The sequence below is a fragment of the Myotis daubentonii genome, chromosome 16, assembly GCF_963259705.1.
Source record: "Myotis daubentonii chromosome 16, mMyoDau2.1, whole genome shotgun sequence".
Taxonomy (NCBI): Eukaryota; Metazoa; Chordata; class Mammalia; order Chiroptera; family Vespertilionidae; genus Myotis; species Myotis daubentonii.
This window is the reverse complement of record NC_081855.1, coordinates 16,317,949-16,335,071: the sequence shown is the minus strand read 5'-3', so window position 1 is coordinate 16,335,071 and position 17,123 is coordinate 16,317,949. Positions and strand designations below refer to the sequence as shown.

The 17,123-nt window shown below is 53.6% G+C and overlaps 1 protein-coding gene across 1 annotated transcript; it reads right to left on the bottom strand.

Moving 5' to 3' along the window:
• Positions 1-465: 465 nt before the first annotated feature.
• On the bottom strand, positions 466-15,455 carry CCDC42 (coiled-coil domain containing 42). The gene is made up of 7 exons (XM_059668218.1): positions 15,145-15,455; positions 14,700-14,805; positions 14,064-14,168; positions 12,431-12,628; positions 5,134-5,355; positions 4,859-5,017; positions 466-662 (listed from the first exon to the last, which is right to left on the bottom strand). Exons 1-7 carry the CDS (start codon positions 15,225-15,227, stop codon positions 582-584), a joined length of 954 nt encoding a protein of 317 aa, XP_059524201.1. The 5' UTR covers positions 15,228-15,455; the 3' UTR covers positions 466-581.
• Between the last annotated feature and the right edge of the window lie 1,668 nt (positions 15,456-17,123).

The following is a 17,123-nucleotide window of genomic DNA, read 5'->3' as shown; positions in this document are numbered from 1 at the left end:
AAGCCATCATCCAGCCTGCTCAGGCGCTGCCTGCTCTTTCTGTTAGCGTGGCTGATACCATGTTGTAGTTTTAGGGTTCACGGTGGGTGGGAGAAAAGGGAAGAGGTGGGACCCTGACTTGGGAAGCTGCCTTCATAGCTTCTAGTGGGCCCCTGCTCCCCATTTAGAAAGACCCACCCCCCACATTGTTTTTGAAGCGGTAGAGGGAAGACAGCCCCATGTGCCATCCCCACTGGCCTGCGGCCCTATGCATACCTACTGTGTGCGAGCCACGCCGAGGAGACACGAGACCCGAGATTTGATGTCTAGACCCCGGGCAGCCGAGTGACCAGCTTCAAGGGGGGGGGGCGCTTTGGGGGGTTCTTTCCTCAATGGGCCCTCTTCCTCGTGAATAACCAAAACGAGAACTTAGGAAAAACTTATAGAATTTAATGTGCACAGGGGGGGGCGGGCTGAGGCCCGAGGGGAAACCCGGCAGGGTGTCTGCCAGCAGAAAGGCGCAGGTCCCAGAGGGCTGGACTGGGCTGCGCACCGCAAGCTCACCAGGAACTTCTCTCTCTGTCGCTGCTCGCGGCGCCTCCTTAAACCCGGATCTGCGGCGTTTGGTCTTTCTTCTTCACCTCTGCCCAGATGTCCGACAGGTCCTGGATGAACTGCTGGACCTGACAAGGCAAGGGGACCAAGTGATCCTGCCCCGCTCAGGCCGCCCACCCAGGAACAGAGCGCGTCCAGGAGCCCCCCTGTTCCTGTGACCAGCTGCAGCCACTCTCCGTCATTCGACAATGATTCTAGTGGACACGGAGGGCCAGGCTTCGTAGACTAACTGCAATAATAGCCGTGGAGCTGGAACGCCTGGAGACAGGCACGGGTGACGGGAAGGAGCCAGGCTGGGGATCTGACTGAAGGGCGAGAGAGAGGGGAGGGGATGCAAGCATTCCGCAGGCGGCAGGGAGCGCTCCCCCGTTGGATAATCTTGAAGGTGTCATTCACCTGAAACCCAGAACTGATGCTCCTTATGCTAATCTCCAGTCATCTGGGGAGTTTGAATTCTCTTTGCTGGCTTCTTTTTTTATGTTTTATTCTATTTATTTTTTGGTTAATCCTCACTCCAGAATATTTTTCATTGATTTTTTTTGTTTTGTTTTTGAGAGAGAGAGTGTGGAAAGGAGGGGGATAGACACAGAGAGAGAAACATTGATTGGTTGCCTCCCACATGCACCTTGACCAGGGTCAAGCCTGCAACCAAGGTACGTGTCCTTGACCGAAGCGAACTGGGGACCCTTCAGTTCGCAGGCCTATGCTCTATCCCAGGGGTCCTCAAACTACGGCCCGCGGGCCACATGCAAATACAAATATTGTATTTGTTCCCATTTTGTTTTTTTACTTCAAAATAAGATATGTGCAGTGTGCATAGGAAGTTGTTCATAGTTTTTTCTTAAACTATAGTCGGCCCTCCAACGGTCTGAGGGACAGTGAACTGACCCCCTGTTTAAAAAGTTTGAGGACCCCTGCTCTATCCACTGAGTCAAACAGGCTAGGGCGCTGGCTTCTGTTTGTAAGAACATGAAATCCGTTTAATGGTGGAAACCGTGCTGCCTTATAAGCCAGAGGCCTGGAGTCCTGATGCAACTTTAGGGCAATTATGTCATCTTTCTAGGACTTAATTGCTTCATCTTTAAAAAGGGAAGAGGGAGGAGACCTTGGCCTAGACGACCTCTAAGATCTCAGTTCTAACATTTCTCCTCTTCAAGAATGTCCCTGGAGATAGGGCTGTCCCAAACTCTCAGCAACTCTGTCAGTAGCTAATACTCGTACCATGACCGATGTGACGCCTATTTTGCAAAAAGAGGAAACCAAGAGTCAGCGAATTAAAGCAACTTTCCCAAGGTTACAGAGAAGACCAGCCCAGCATTTCCCAAACTGTGTTCTTACAATAAGTAACCTCATGCCCTCCAAAAGGGTTCAGTGGTCAAGTAAGTTTCAGAAACGTTCAACATAAACTATGTGGAATCTCCTTCGAGAGCCTGAGGACTCTGTGAAGTCCCATATTTACAAACCACGTAACTTTGGTTTACTTTCGAGTTTTCAAAATGTATGAGGCCACAGAGCCCTTTTATTCCCCCAAAGGAAATGTGTGAGCTCCGTCTGGAAAAAATGCTGCTCTAGACCTTCCCCCACGTAGCATGTGGGTTTGCATGGTCTCCGCCGTTCGCCGGCTGCACTGTCATGCTGTGCTCCTGCTTCTGCAGAAGTGGCTCCCAAAGCCCAGGCTTGGATCAGCTGCAGGGATTTGTTGAGAACACTGTTCACGGAGCATCTCAGAAGCCTCCTTTAGAAATTTTTGTTGGAATTAGGGCTGGAAAAGGCTCCCTTTCTCTGAGGAAAACGTCTGTTTTCTTATTTTGGTGCCAGAACTGCGTGTTGCTCTTCCTCCTGGTTGCCAGGAAGCTCAGCATCAACTACTGTCCTTTATAAGGCCAGAGTCTACAGTCTTTCTTTCTCTCTCTTGCCCTGACCTTGGATTTCAACTTATATTTTTTCCTGGTCCTTATTTTTTTAATTGCTCAGGCTACTGGATCGTGTGTATTTCTCCCAGTAGGCTCATATCCTTTGGGAATGCAGTGGGATGTTTTAGAAGAACATTTGGGCTGTGTTAAGTGTTCCTGTGGAGACAAATCAAGGTTGAAAGGGAGTCAGAAAGCTCACGACTCGGAGTGGATGAGCTGGAAGCTGTGCTCTCAGCAGGGATGCGCAGGCAGAGGCGAGGAGCTGGGCTCACGGCCCCCTGCCCACCTGTCTCCACAACAGCCAAAGGAAAGGGCCCCGAGGCCCCCGGAGTCCCCGAGACCCCACTGCTGGGAGAGGGCTGCAGGCCCAAATCCTTTTTATAATCTAAGATGTGACTTGTGTTTTTTTCGCTCTTATTCTCTCATGAGTGTGCAGTGGCTTTTACCAGAGTAGAATGTTTCAGGGACATGGGCTGTCAAACAGGGTGAAGGCGAAAGCGGACACGAGAAGCCACCCGTCCTCCGTGCAGCCAGACATTAAGGGGCTTTGTAAAAGGGTCAAGTATGCCACTCATCCCACAAAACAGCTTTTGAAAACGGACTTTTCATTAAAAAGGCTATTTATGTTCATTTGCTTCCTGTTATTTAAAAATGAATGAATTAAGTATTTTTAACTTTTCTGTTTGCGTTTCTAATGTGCTAAGTATCAGTAGATATAACTGATATAAACAGAAACTCTTTGAGGGTCTTCAATAAATGTTAAGAGCGTGATGGTATCCAGATACCAAAAAGTTTGAGAATTGCTGCTTCAGCACAGGCTTTCTTGCAAATTCCCTTTATGGTCTTTGGACCGTCAATAACTCTGCCCTCACTTGCCTTAAGAAGGAGGCAGAGTTTTGGGTTTAGGGAAATCCTTCTTCCTGGCTGGTCAGAGGGTGAAATCCTTTACGTTTCATGACTTTCGCCTTCTTGTTGTTGTTAAACAGGGGAAGTGCCCCTCAATCAATTGCCTTTTGTAGCCTGTGTTTGATCTTCATTCACCAAATACTTGTTGAGGGCCTACTCTGTGACTGGCATTGTTCTAGACACTGGGATACAGTAGGGAACAAAAGGAAAATCACAGTTTAAGAGCTTTCTTTCTACTACTGCACAGCAGAGCTGAAGACTTTTGCCAAAGGAATACAAAGTCATGGTTCTTTGCATGTTTCAAGAAACATGGCGAATGCATCTGCTGATGTGGAACCTCCCAAATTATGGGGTGTGTTCACCTTTGGTCAGAAACGAGATGATGTTGGGTGGCACATGACACGCCATCAAATAGCTTTGGATCAGACAGTGAAAAGTTACTCAATGACTTCCAAGAGAAAAATCTCAGACTGGCACTAATATGACTCGACAACTTCCCTACACTTGCTGGTTGTCCTCCCTTCTCCCTCACCAACATTCTCTTTTCCCAAAGAGTGGGCCTCAGGCATAAGCCTCTGGGAACTCACTAGATCTAACAGGACTGTTTTGCACAATGAATTCGATAGTGGGTCCCTGCTGCTGTCCCTGTTGATTGGGGCCAACAGGGACTCAGTTCTAATGCCGTGAGTGGTTCTCAAAGTGTGGAACCCAGGCCAGCACCTGGGGCCTGTTGGAAATGGAAATTCAGCCCTGGCTGGTGTGACTCAGCTGGTTGGAGCACTGTTCTGTGACCTGAAGGGCTGAAGGGCCGAGGGTTTGATTCTGGTCAGGGTACATAGCCAGGTTTTGGGTTCGATGATGTCTCTCTCTCACATTGATGTTTCTCTCTCTCTCTTCTCCCTCCCCCTCTCCCTTCTTATCTCTCTAAAATCAGTAAAAAAGACAACAACACAATACATCCTCAGGTTCAATTAAAAAAACAAACAAACTACACACATCCTCCGGTGAGGATTAAAAAGAAAATGGAAATTCTAGGATTCCCGCTTCAGTCCCGTTGAATCAGAGACTCTGGGATGGGGCCCAGCAATGCTCCACAGACACTATCAGTGGTTCTCAACCTGTGGGACACGACCCTTTTGGCGGTCGAACAACCCTATCACACGGGTCGCCTAAGACCATCCTGCATATCAGATATTTACATGACGATTCATAACAGTAGCAACATGACAGTGATGAAGTAGCCACGAAAATAATTTTATGGTTGGGTCACAACCTGAGGAACTGTATTGAAAGGGCCAGAAGGTTGAGAACCACTGCCTAGGTGATTGGAATCCTGTTAACATTTGAGAACGGGGGCTCGATCCGTTTCATCCCTCTACTCAACCAGTCAAGCACCATCTTGGTTCAGTAGACACAGCCCAGACGGCACCTGCACCTCCTCTTACCATGTCCAGCTGTTTGTGCGTGTCCTCCAGGGACACGAAGGTTGTCTCCTTTAGCTGCTTGCTCACGATCTGGAAGAGGTTCAGCGTTGCCATCTTGATGGTGCCAAGCAAGAGGGTCTTCTTGGCGGCGGTGTTCTGGATGTGCGCCCAGCGGGATTCCTGGGGAGGGCATGCGGGAGGGATGTGAGGGCAGCCTGTGTGTGTGTGTGTGTGTGTGTGTGTGTGTGTGTGCGCGCGCACCTGTCCCTCCCTTCTTCACCCAACCAGCGGCTCACCCAGATGATGACATCGCTGCGGGCGCGGTCGAAGCGCATCTGCAGACGGGCCAGCTCGTTGTTGTGCTGCAGGATCTCGTCGTCCTTCTCCTCCATGTAGCGCGCCAGCCGCGCCTTGGCCCGCTCGATCTTCTCCTGGCCCTCCTGCGCCGACTGCATGAGGTCCTGGTGCATGCTCACCAGCGTCTTGTGCCGCGCCATCACCTCGTGGATCTCCTCGAACTGCAATGGGGGCTTGTTCACAGCACTGCAGTCCCAGGGCCCTACCGCGGCCCCGGTTCCCCGCCAGCTTCCGGCCTCGTTTCCTTGGCCTGGCAGGGAGGCCCTGGGCCAGGGATGGCGAACCGATAACACGTGTGTCAGAGATGACACGCGAACTCATTTTTTTGGTTGATGTTAAATGGCATTTAAATATATAAAATAAATATCAAAAATATAAATCTTTGTTTTACTATAGTTGCAAAGATCACAAAATTTCTATATGTGACACGGCACCAGAGTTAAGTGAGGGTTTTTCAAAATGCTGACACACCGAGCTCCAAAGGTTCGCCATCATTGCCCTAGGCCAAGGTCAAGGGGCAGGAGCTCGGGGTACTTTGGAGTCCGGCTGCTTGTTCCTCTTGGGTTGGTATGGGCCATGGGCCATATGTTAGGGGTACCTGCAACTGGACCAAGAGTTCTCAGTCTTGCTGCACGTTGGAATTGAAGCATCCATCTTATATAAGAACTGCTGTTTGAAATTTTAATCCTGATAGTATGGCTTCTGTAAATGCTTGATGGCTTAAATAATAAGGAAAATAAGACTACTCCCATTCCAGAGAGGCCGTAACTATGCCCAGAGTCGTCAGTGCTGACACCAGGCCAGGCCTTGAGATAGGGTCTGATGGCCCCTTCCCCGCACACAGGCCTTCTTTCTCAGAAGGCCTGGAAGTCTCATTCCAAATTTGGGAGACAAAGGACTGGACAAAGTATAAACAGAGGAGTTTCCTCCATGTTGGGGGGCCCAGAATTTGAAAGACACATATTTCCCTGGGTCTGTGCAGAATTTAATAATAAAATGTAACTCCCTTTCTCTAAGCGTGGCTTGGTTTTTCTCTGGTCTTCTGCAACAGAATCATGGGAGGAACTTTAAAAAGGACACCTGGCAGGCTCCATCCCCAGAGATTTGGATTAATAAACAGGTCTGCATGGTGCCTGGCATCTGAATTTTGCAACTCCCCCCTCAATCCCTCTCCCCTCCCTGCACATTGCTACAGGGAACAGCCCGGGGAAAGATGATGGAGCATATGTCACATGGTCAGGAAGCTCAAGGAAGGTTAGTATGAATGACCTGAGTTCCTGAAGGGGCGGGAGAGATCGACATGGAGAAGTAAAAACAGTGCCCAGGGAACCCCGGAAGGAGTGTGGACTTCACCTCCTGAAGGATTTTAAGAAGCAGAGAGAACTGCATGTCTGCCGGAGGGGGAGGGTGCATTCTGAGACGTTTCCCATGGCAATGATGATCCTATTCAACAAGAATGTACCAAGAACCACTACAACCCAGGAACTATGCTGACTGCTAGGGACAGAGCAGGAGATAAGCCAGGCAGACCCTGCTCTTATAAAGCCTGCAATTTGGGGTGGTGTGGAGGCAAAACAGACAGACAAGTAAATAGTCGGTTACAGCAGAATGATAAGCCTTATCTCTGACTGGGGGAAGGGGCAGGACGGGGACTGTGAGGGTAATAACTTCAATATGGTCTCTCTGGTATCCAACATTTGCTGAGCCCTCCCTCCAGCAGAGACTGCAGAGGGTACCAGTGGGTCAGGAGGCCTGCCAGGCTCCGCTGCCTCCTCTGGCATGGTCCAGAGCTGCGGTTCTCAACCTGTGGGTCGCGACCCCTTTGGGGGTCAAACGACCCTTTCACAGGGGTCGCCTAAGACCATCGGAAAACGCAAATATAATTACATATTGCTTTTGGGATTAATCACTATGCTTTCATTATGTTCAATTTGTAACAATGGAAATACATCCTGCATATCAGATATTTACATGACGATTCATAACAGTAGCAAAATTACAGTTATGAGGTAGCAACGAAAATAATTTTATGGTTGGGGGTCCCCACACCATGAGGAACTGTATTAAAGGGTCCCGGCGTTAGGAAGGTTGAGAACCACTGGTCCAGAGCCATGCCACGCTGGCCCTGACTCGCAGGCCCCACTCAGCAGAAGGGACGAAGGCGGTGTGAGCACCAGTCCCAGGGGGCCAACTCCCCTCTCCAGGCGTGGATCAAAGTGAGCTTTCTGGCCACCCAGGGGACACTCCTTGAGCACTTTGTTCATCGCATGGCATTTGCAGTGATAGGTTGGTGACTGGGATCTGCCCTGCTGGCTTTTGTCCAAGTCTGCCTCTGTGGGGAAGGGCCACCCAACCCAGCATTAGAGGAGATGGAAACAGAAAAGGTTTCCTCGGGGAAAGGATGGCTAAAATGAGACCAGAGGTACGAACAGAAGATAGCCAGGCAAAGGCATGGGCAGTGGTGGGGGCGGGGGGAAGGTGCGGAAGGATTACAGGCAGAGGGAAGAGCCTGGTTAAAGATCATGGGGTGTGTGGCATGTTTAGGAAGCTCAAGAAAGCTTAGTATGAATGACCTGAGTTCAAGATGGGGAGGGAGAGATCCACCTGGAGAAGGAAGAAAAGTGCCCAGTGAACCCTGAGAAGGAGGGTGGATTTTACCCACGGAAGGATTTTAAGAAGCAGAGAGAGAACTTTATGTCTATATGTTGAAGTTCACCCAGCACATGGTGCAACAGCATTCAGGTTGAAATGAATGGGCCACCTCTGATCTACCAGGGGCACCTCTCCAAAACTTAGTGCTGATGGCAAAAGGCCTCAGGTGCCAACTTGAAGAGGCTCCCACTGTCCGAGGATGGGACACTTTGGACATCAGGAAGAAAAGGTGCAAAGTATTAAAACATATCAAACATGTTAAAAATCCGTGAGTTCATAATGATGATCACAACAGTACAGGTCGCTTTGGGAGGACGCTGGAGAACCAACACACTATTCTGAAAGGAATCGAGCATTGAAGCAGCTTCTGTAAGACCCACACAATGGCCAAGTAGCTGACGAAGGGAAGGGTCTCTTTAAGGAGTCCCTTCCCTTTATGGCGGGATTCTAGTTATGTGTGAAGAAGGGCTGATAGGAATGTCCTTAGAGGGGTCTCCTGTCCCCTACCACCAAGGAGATCACAACTGTGACTTCTATCATCAAAGACTCATCTTACCTGTTTTTAAACACATCAGCGGAATCACGCAATATGTCCTTTTTCAGGTTTGGCTAATTTTGGTCATCATAATGTCTGTGACTCAGGAAACATATCCACCAAATGCAGTGTGGGGACCTTGTTCGGCCCCTGATTGGAACAAACCAACTGTCCAAAAAGCATTTGTGCAAGAATGGGGGAATTTTTAACATCAACTGGATATTTAACATGAAGGAGTTACTAACACATTTTCCCTGGGTGTGACAATGGCATTGGGACTACATTAAAAAGAGCTCTTTTTTTTTAGAGTTACATACAGAAATACTTATGGATAAAAAATATAATTTGCTTGAAAATGGCAGAGGTGGGAGGTTTGGGGGATTTGACTATGAGTTGATAATTGTTGGAATTAGGTGATGAGTAATGGACAGTCACAGACTGTTCTGTCTATTTTTGTATATGTTCAAAATTTTACATAATAAAAAGGTTTTTAAAAATATTGGTGGGAAAAAGTAAGTCACAAAAGGACATGTAAAATAGTATTAGCAGTTTATGGATAAGTAATATGTTGCCAAAGCAATAAGAACAAACATGTGAATGAGAAATGAGAAAATCAGAGAGCCGGTTACCTCTCAGGAGAGGGGGAGAAGAATGGGTTTGGAAGGGGGCACACAATCACCTATAGTATTTTATTAAAGAAAAAAAGTATTAGGGGCAAATATTAAGATTTGACAAAGCTGTGGTGAGTACTTGGGTGCTATTTTATATTTCTCTATACTTTTCAGTGTGCTTAAAATATTTTGAAAGAAGGAAAGAGAGAAAGAAACAGAGGTGGGGGATTGCACTGGCTGTAGAATGCTGGACAGGCTGGTGGGCAGGGATCATACAAATTTGAGCTCCAGGTGAGGTACATTGGTGGTCTGGATGAGGAAGGGGCAGGGACTGGATGCCAGAAATACTTAGGCTGTGGGTGGGAGGCTGTGGGTGGGAGGCTGTGGGTGCGAGGTTGTGGGTGGGAGGCTGTGAGTGGGAGGCTGTGAGTGGGAGGCTGTGGGTGGGAGGCTGTGCGTGGGAGGCTGCGGGTGGGAGGCTGTGAGTGGGAGGCTGCGGGTGGGAGGCTGCGAGTGGGAGGCTGCGGGTGGGAGGCTGCGGGTGGGAGGCTGCGGGTGGGAGGCTGCGGGTGGGAGGCTGTGAGTGGGAGCCTGTGGATGGGAGGCTGTGAGTGGGAGGCTGTGGGTGGTAGGCTGTGGATGGGAAGCTGTGGGTGGGAGGCTGCGGGTGGGAGGCTGTGGATGGGAAGCTGTGGGTGGGAGGCTGCGGGTGGGAGGCTGTGAGTGGGAGGCTGCGGGTGGGAGGCTGCGGGTGGGAGGCTGTGAGTGGGAGGCTGTGGGTGGTAGGCTGTGAGTGGGAGCCTGGGGATGGGAGGCTGTGAGTGGGAGGCTGTGGATGGGAAGCTGTGAGTGGGAGGCTGCGGGTGGGAGGCTGTGGATGGGAGGCTGTGGGTGGGAGGCTGTGAGTGGGAGGCTGTGGATGGGAGCTGTGAGTGGGAGGCTGCGGGTGGGAGGCTGTGGGTGGGAGGCTGTGGATGGGAGGCTTTGGGTGGGATGCTTTGGGTGGGAGGCTGCGGGTGGGAGGCTGTGAGTGGGAGGCTGTGGATGGGAGGCTGTGGGTGGGAGGCTGTGGGTGGGAGGCTGTGAGTGGGAGGCTGCGGGTGGGAGGCTGCGAGTGGGGGGCTGTGGGTGGGAGGCTGTGGGTGGGAGGCTGTGAGTGGGAGGCTGTGAGTGGGAGGCTGTGGGTGGGAAGCTGTGGGTGGGAGGCTGTGGGTGGGAGGCTGTGGGTGGGAGGATGTGGGTGGGAGGCTGTGAGTGGGAGGGTGTGGGTGGGAGGCTGTGAGTGGGAGGCTGTGAGTGGGAGGTTGTGGGTGGGAGGCTGTGGGTGGGAGGCTGTGGGTGGGAGGCTGTGAGTGGGAGGCTGTGGGCGGGAGGCTGTGAGTGGGAGGCTGTGGGTGGGAGGCTGTGAGTGGGAGGCTGTGGGTGGGAGGCTGTGGGTGGGAGGCTGTGAGTGGAATGGTATGTGGGGAGTGGTCATGCCATCCACCAGTACCAGACACACCAGCAGTGGGCTGGCCTGGGGATGGCGGGAAGCAGATGAGATGAGTCGTAGACACGATAAATTAGACGTAGGGGCCTGAACTCAGGAGGGAGACACAGGACAGCGAGATACAGGCCACTCTCCTCAGTGCATCCTTTGTCTCTCCGCAGCCGCCACAGGCATCGATCCACACCCAGAGGGCCTCTCATACCGCGCTCTGCCCTGATAAGGGGCCCTACCTCCTGCTGTCACATGGGGCATGGGGACACAGCGTGGAGAGCCACTGACATGGGGGCACCCAAGGGAGGCCAAGGGGATTGATTAGGGAGAAGAGTGGAGGGTCCGGGACAAAGACCTGAGGAATGTGCCAGGAAGGAGCTGGGAAGAGGAGCCCCAGAGGAGCCTGAGGAGGAAGGGCGAGAGGTCGGAGGAAAGCAGGGGGTGCCCAGAGGAAAGGGCAAAGGCGCGCTTAAAGGAGGAGTGTCAACAGTGAGGATGCAGCTGAGCCTTGAACAATGCAGGGCTTGGAGGCAACCACGCCCAGCAGTGGGAAATCCACATACAGCCTCTGACTCCCCCCAGCTTAACCACTGGCAGCCTGCTGTTGACTGGAAGCCTCAGTGATAACATAAACAGTCGATTACACTTACGTTGTGTGTGATGGGTATGATATACTGTATCAGAGAGTGCTGCTAACAAAACATAAGGAAGAGAAAATACGTTGACAGCACTGACTGTACTGTACTGATCGATCCTGCCAGTGTATGCCATTTGTTGAAAAAAGCCACACGTCAGTGGCCCTGCACAGCTCAAATCCCTGTTGGCGAAGGGTCTACTGGACTGCGGGGTGCACGGGCGGGAAGAGGCTGGGCAGTTCCCGTTGCTCTGGCCATGAGGCGACCTCAGGAAGAGCAGTGGCCAGTGGCACTGTGAGGCCCGCAGAGGAGCGGCTAGAGGCCAGCGCTCAGCCAGGCACAGGCTGGGAGACCCTGAGCAGTGTCCCTGACCTCCCTGAGCCTCCACGTCGTCCTCGGGGCCAATGCGCGAACTGAATGCAGTCACGCATGAGCAGCCCCGAGCCCAGGGCCCAGCACACACTGAGCCAGTGGTTCTCAACCTTCCTGATGCCGTGACCCTTTCATACAGTTCCTCATGTCGTGGTGACCCCCAATTTCATTGTGACAAATTGAACATAATGAAAGCATAGTGATGAATCACAAAAACAATCTGTAGCCGAAACCGGTTTGGCTCAGTGGATAGAGCGTCGGCCTGCGGACTGAGAGGTCCCAGGTTCGATTCCGGTTAAGGGCATGTACCTGGGTTGCGGGCATATCCCCAGTAGGAGATGTGCAGGAGGCAGCTGATCGATGTTTCTCTCTCATCGATGTTTCTGACTCTCTATCTCTCTCCCTTCCTCTCTGTAAAAAATCAATAAAATATATTTTAAAACAAACAAACAAAAAAAACAATCTGTAATTATATATGTGTTTTCCGATGGTCTTAGGTGACCCCTGTGAAAGGGTCAGTCGACCCCCAAAGGGGTCGCGACCCACAGGTTGAGAACCGCTGCTCTAAGCTCTCAAATGCTGCCTTTGGTTGGGCGTCTCCCAGTTTCTCCCCCTTCCTCTCCCCATTGACTCTCAAGTAAACAAAACGCCCGGGAGGAGGGGACGCTGGGAGAGAAGCAGGCCACATCCTGCAAAGCTTCTCGCAGCGCAGCGAAAAGAAACCTCCTTTCCCCACACACACCACACACCACCATTCAGAGGCATGGGCACAGCTGTCACCTGTACAGACACCAAGGTGCAGCACCCAGTCCCCAGCCCCGACCAGGGGCCTTTCCCAGCTGCCCTCAGAGTAGGTGGGCATCCCCCCAGAGGGTCCCTCCGCCTCCTGTAGCCCCAGGCCTGGGCCGGGGAGGTGGGGCCGATGAAGGCATCCCTCCTGCCCCCACTCACCTCAGAGTTCTCCACCACCTTCTCCAGGTACTTGTTGAAGATGGAGTAGTTCTGCAGCTTGCCGCTCAGCTGCTGGTGCTGCAGCCGCAGGGCCGCCATCTCCTGCTTGGCCTTGGCCAGCTCACGCATGCGCTGCCTCTTGAGGTCTCTCTCCTTGTTGGCTTTCTTCAGGGCGCGGATCCGTTTCTGGTCATTCTCCTGGGGCCAGGGAGGTGGTGTCTGCCAGGCATTCGCCCTGCCCTCCCTGGGGCCCAGCTGGTGGTGCCCCCACCCAGGGCCTCCGTTTGCTGAGCCCAGGTCACCCTGAGGATGGGCAGGGACCATCCAGGTGGGCAAGAAGGCCTGAGTTGTCTCCCAATTTGGTACTTGGTGCCTCAATTTCTCCGACTGCAGAAGGGAGAGGCAGTAGCCCCCCTCTTCCTTCCAAAAGCTAGGGCAACAGTGCTCAAGCCACAGGGAGATGAGCTAGGAGAGGGGCCTGCTCCAGAGGGCCTGGGGCGAGGCCACGCCGGAGAGCATGCAGCTAGGAGCTCCCACTGGCGTCAGGCTCAGGCAGGAGGAGCAGATGCGGGCAATTCCATGCCCAGAAAAAGACAGGACACTCAGCTATTGCAATTCAGGCCGACCCCCCTTTTGCCTCCTTCTGCAAAGCCCTCCCCTCCCCCCCCAAGATTAGAGGGCGAGCCCGCCCCTCACAGGGCACGCATGCGACTCCGTTCCCCGTGGGGAGGACACACAGGACTGGCACTGTCCCCGTCAGCCCAGGAGAAGACTGAAGGGCCTAAGCCAGTGGTTTTCAAGTCCAACTGTGCATCACAACCCTCTGAGGAACTTCTTAAAAATGTAGTTGCCTGGGCCCGACCTCGGGCCTCTGAAAGCAAGGGGAGGGGAGTGCTGGGGTCTGCATTTGGAACAAGTGACGCTGCGGTCGCTGGTGGCCGTTTGGAGAACCCTCGCCCCCAAATTTCCTGCTGCCCCAGTCACTCCATTCGCTTTCCTCTGGTCAGTAAGAGGAACTGCACCTCTGGAGAATATGCCTGGTCCCGCAGCTTCCTTTCCCACCTGGGTTAGGCCCAGAGCAACACATAGGAGGCTCCAGAGCAGGCCGCCCCTGTAGCAGGGGCCAGCGATTTCTCCCTGGAGCTGGGCCAGCCCTTCCTTCTGGGAGAAATCTGGGTTTTAAATGGTGAGATTGCTCCTCAGGGGACCAATCGGGAGGAGTTGCCTCAAAGTGGACTCTGGTGCCTGGTCCTCCAACCACCCCCTCCCTGGACCCTCAGTGCCAGGAGGGAAGGATGGGGTCATTGGGGAGACTAAAACTCGGCCTGATTTATCCTTGTTTCTCCAAGTGCCGAGCCCCGCCCCTAGCGCATTCATTCATTCAATACATCGTGTATACCAGGTATGGGTATGGAAATGGTCAACGGAAATCTAGAAGGAGCAGAGACTGGCAGGTAAACAAGGAATTACCAACAGCAATAAGCGGGGACCTAAAGGGGGAAGCCCCAGGCATTAGACTTCTAACCCAGGGTGCGCAGTCAGCCAAAGCAAGGAGGAAGAGGGGAGGCAGGACATGGAGGAGGGGACGAGAGTGTGGGTGTCCCTGGCCTACTGCAGGCCGCACGCCGGGTACCTGGATGAACTGTTCAAACTTCTGAATGTGGGCCTTCAGCTGGGCCTCCTTGATGCCTAGCTCCTCCCAGCGCAGGTTCAGAGTTTCCATTCTCCGCTGAAATGTCTTGGGTGGAGGAAGCAGGAAGGTCAGGAGGGCCTCTGGCATGGGAACCGAGGAAGGCCCCAGCATCCTCTGCCCCCGCGCCTCTCTCCCCAGGCCTCCCCACTTTCCACCCCCTGCCTGGTTCAGAGCAGAGCACCCCGGGACACGGGCACCCCCGAAGCCTGGGATTGTTCCTGTGTCTGCAGAGGGAACACAGAACCACCATCCAGGACCCCTGGTGTGAGCCGAAGCCACCCACAGAATGAAGCGCTGTCCCTGTGGGCCCGGCACCCCTCCCCCAGGCTCCCACCTCCTCCTTCTTTTTTTTTTTTTTTTTTAAATATATTTTATTGATTTTTTACAGAGAGGAAGGGAGAGAGAGAGTCAGAAACATCGATGAGAGAGAAACATCGATCAGCTGCCTCTTGCACATCTCCTACTGGGGATGTGCCCGCAACCCAAGTACATGCCCTTGACCGGAATCGAACCCGGGACCTTTCAGTCCGCAGGCCAACGCTCTATCCACTGAGCCAAACCGGTTTCGGCTCCCACCTCCTTCTTGTGCAGCATCGCGTGGTGCATGACCTTGGCCTCCTTCTTCTTCTCCAGGAGCTGGATAGATGGGGAATCCGACTGCTCCTCAATGTGGGGGAACTTCCTGTCCAAGACATGGGCCAGAGGGGCTGGGGCAGGCTGGGCTGGGAGTGACCCGTGGACACAGGCAGCCACGGGGAGGGAGGGAAGGGAGCCTGTCCCCGTCTGAGTGAAGGGAATGGTGTGCTGCGAGGGAGCGAGGGCTGTGCTGATGTCCAAGGAGCAAGGTGAGGCGGGGTGATGAGGGGTGGGGATAGGTGATAGGGGTGGATTGGTGCCAGGGGAAGGGGCAGGGCCATTTGGGTCACTGGGCTATAGGAGAGGGAGGGGTTGGAAGGTGGGACGTGGGTGGGAATGGGAGGTCCCAGGCGCAGAGGGGGCGGCCCAGGCCCCGGGCACTCACTGCAGCAGCTGGAGCAGCCGCTCCCCATACTGCAGCCGGAAGTACTCGGCCAGGTCTTCCTCCTCCATGATGCCCAGACTCATGGTGGCGGCGGTCTAAGGCTCAGGCAGCCCAGTCTCCGCAGGAAAAGAGTGGGTGGTGGAGCCCCAGGTAGCTCGGGAGTGGTCGGCGCTTGCTTCTCCTTTCCGCCTGCTTTTCAGGGTCCAGAGGGCGGGTGTCTGAGTGACTCCCCCGGAAAACGGCTGGAGGCTGAGAGCAGCAGTCACCAGAGACCTGGTTACCTAGCAACAGGACGCCGGTTCCGTGGACCACCCCTGGAGCTGGGCTTCGCCCTCTGACCTCTGGCCCCGCTGACCCTCGCTGGCTGGGGCCCGCAGGGACTGAGGGAAGAAGCTGGGCTGGGTCCAGGCGGGGAGGAAGGGAAAAGGGGTTCGGTGGAGGGGCGGGGTGTGTGAGGCCGAGGCGGGGCGGGGCTGGGACAGGTGGCCGAGCAAAGGGGGACAGGAGGAGGGACAGGAGGAGGGGCAGGAGGAGGGAGGTGCTTGGCCGAGTCCCGGGCCTGGGGAGGTGGGGGGCGGCCTGAGCCGGGAGCCACGGTGGGCAAGGGAGGTGCAGGGTGCGTGTGCGGGGCAGGCAGGAGCGGGGACTGCAGGGGCCTCCCCGGGAACAGGAATGCGGCCCCGGACAAGGCCCCGGGAGGGAACAGACCCTCCTTTTGCGGTTGGCGGGATGTTAAAATATGAGATGTCACCTATGGACCTGTCTGCGGTGCGGTGGTTGCCTTTCTTGATCCCATCCGAGCTCCGTGCATAGCTCATCTGGCCGAGGGTCGGCGTGGAAATGTGAGAGCCTGCGTGGGGCCCGCTCTGCACCCTCTGCACCCCCAGACCTCGCCTGGAGGGCAGCGGGGTGGGTGAGTGGGGGGCTCCGGCTGGGGCCGGGTCCCTGCTCGGCAAGCCCACCCCCGCGGCATTGCCGGTCCTCTGGCGCCCCCTGCCGGCCGCCCCACCCAATCCTGGCCTGGGAGGAGGAGACTGGTGGGGGGCGCTGCCAACTCCCACCTCCCTGAGTCACACCCCCAGCCTTTCCTCCAGAGCTGGCCGCTTCCCTCCTCCTTTTCTATCTTGACATTTGCCTCTGAGACATCTAGCAAAATCTCCTAATGGATTTAGGTGGTTGGAAACCAATAGGCGTAATCGTTTCTGCTTTCTGTCCCTTCTCATCTTCCCTCTGAGACAGTTATCAGCTTAAAAAGGGGGAGGAGGAAATATCAGGAAAAAGAATTAGGTCAGTATATAAATATTATTCTACCATACAGACCAGCACGTAGGGTGTTTGGTATGAGAAAACTGCTTTTTATCTTTCTTATGTCCCATTTCACATACGTGGAATCGTGCAGACACGTTATCTTAAATGCAGCCATGTGTCACTCACTTAAGGACGGGGATATGTTCTGAGAAAGGCATCATGGGGCAAGTCTGTCGTTGTGCTTGCATCATAGTGTGTGAACAGAAACCCAGGGGTATACCTGCTGCACACCAGATGGGATAGCCTACTGCTCCCAGCTGCAGACCAGCACCAGTACAGTGTGCGGCTGTGCTGGACACTCTAGGCACTTGCAACCCAATGATATTAGTGTGTTAAACATACGAAACGTGGCAAAGGCACCGTGAACATGTGGCACAAAAGGTGAAAACGGTGCACCTGCAGAGGGCGCTCGCCAGGCATGGCGCTCGCAGGACTGGGAGTTGCTGGGGGGTGGGGGGCGTTGGTGAGTGAGCGGTGGGTGGATGTGAAGGCCTAGGACACACTGTCCACTCCTGCAGACGTCATAACACTGTGCGCTTAGCTGCACTACGTTTATAAAAATACTTCTCTTCCTTCATAATAAATTAACCTTAGCTTACTGTATCTTTTTTACTTTATAAACTTTAACACCGTTTCAACTGTTCAACTCTTTTGTAATACTCCCTCTGTCC

Coding starts and splice junctions, on each gene's coding strand:
- CCDC42 (XM_059668218.1), bottom strand. CDS start 15,227: ATGAGTCTGGGCATCATGGAGGAGGAAGACCTGGCCGAGTACTTCCGG. Junction 5,356..12,430: donor AGGTGGTGGAGAACTCTGAG/GTGAGTGGGGGC, acceptor CCCCCATTGCAG/TTCGAGGAGATCCACGAGGT. Junction 5,018..5,133: donor GCAGCGATGTCATCATCTGG/GTGAGCCGCTGG, acceptor TGCCCTCCCCAG/GAATCCCGCTGGGCGCACAT.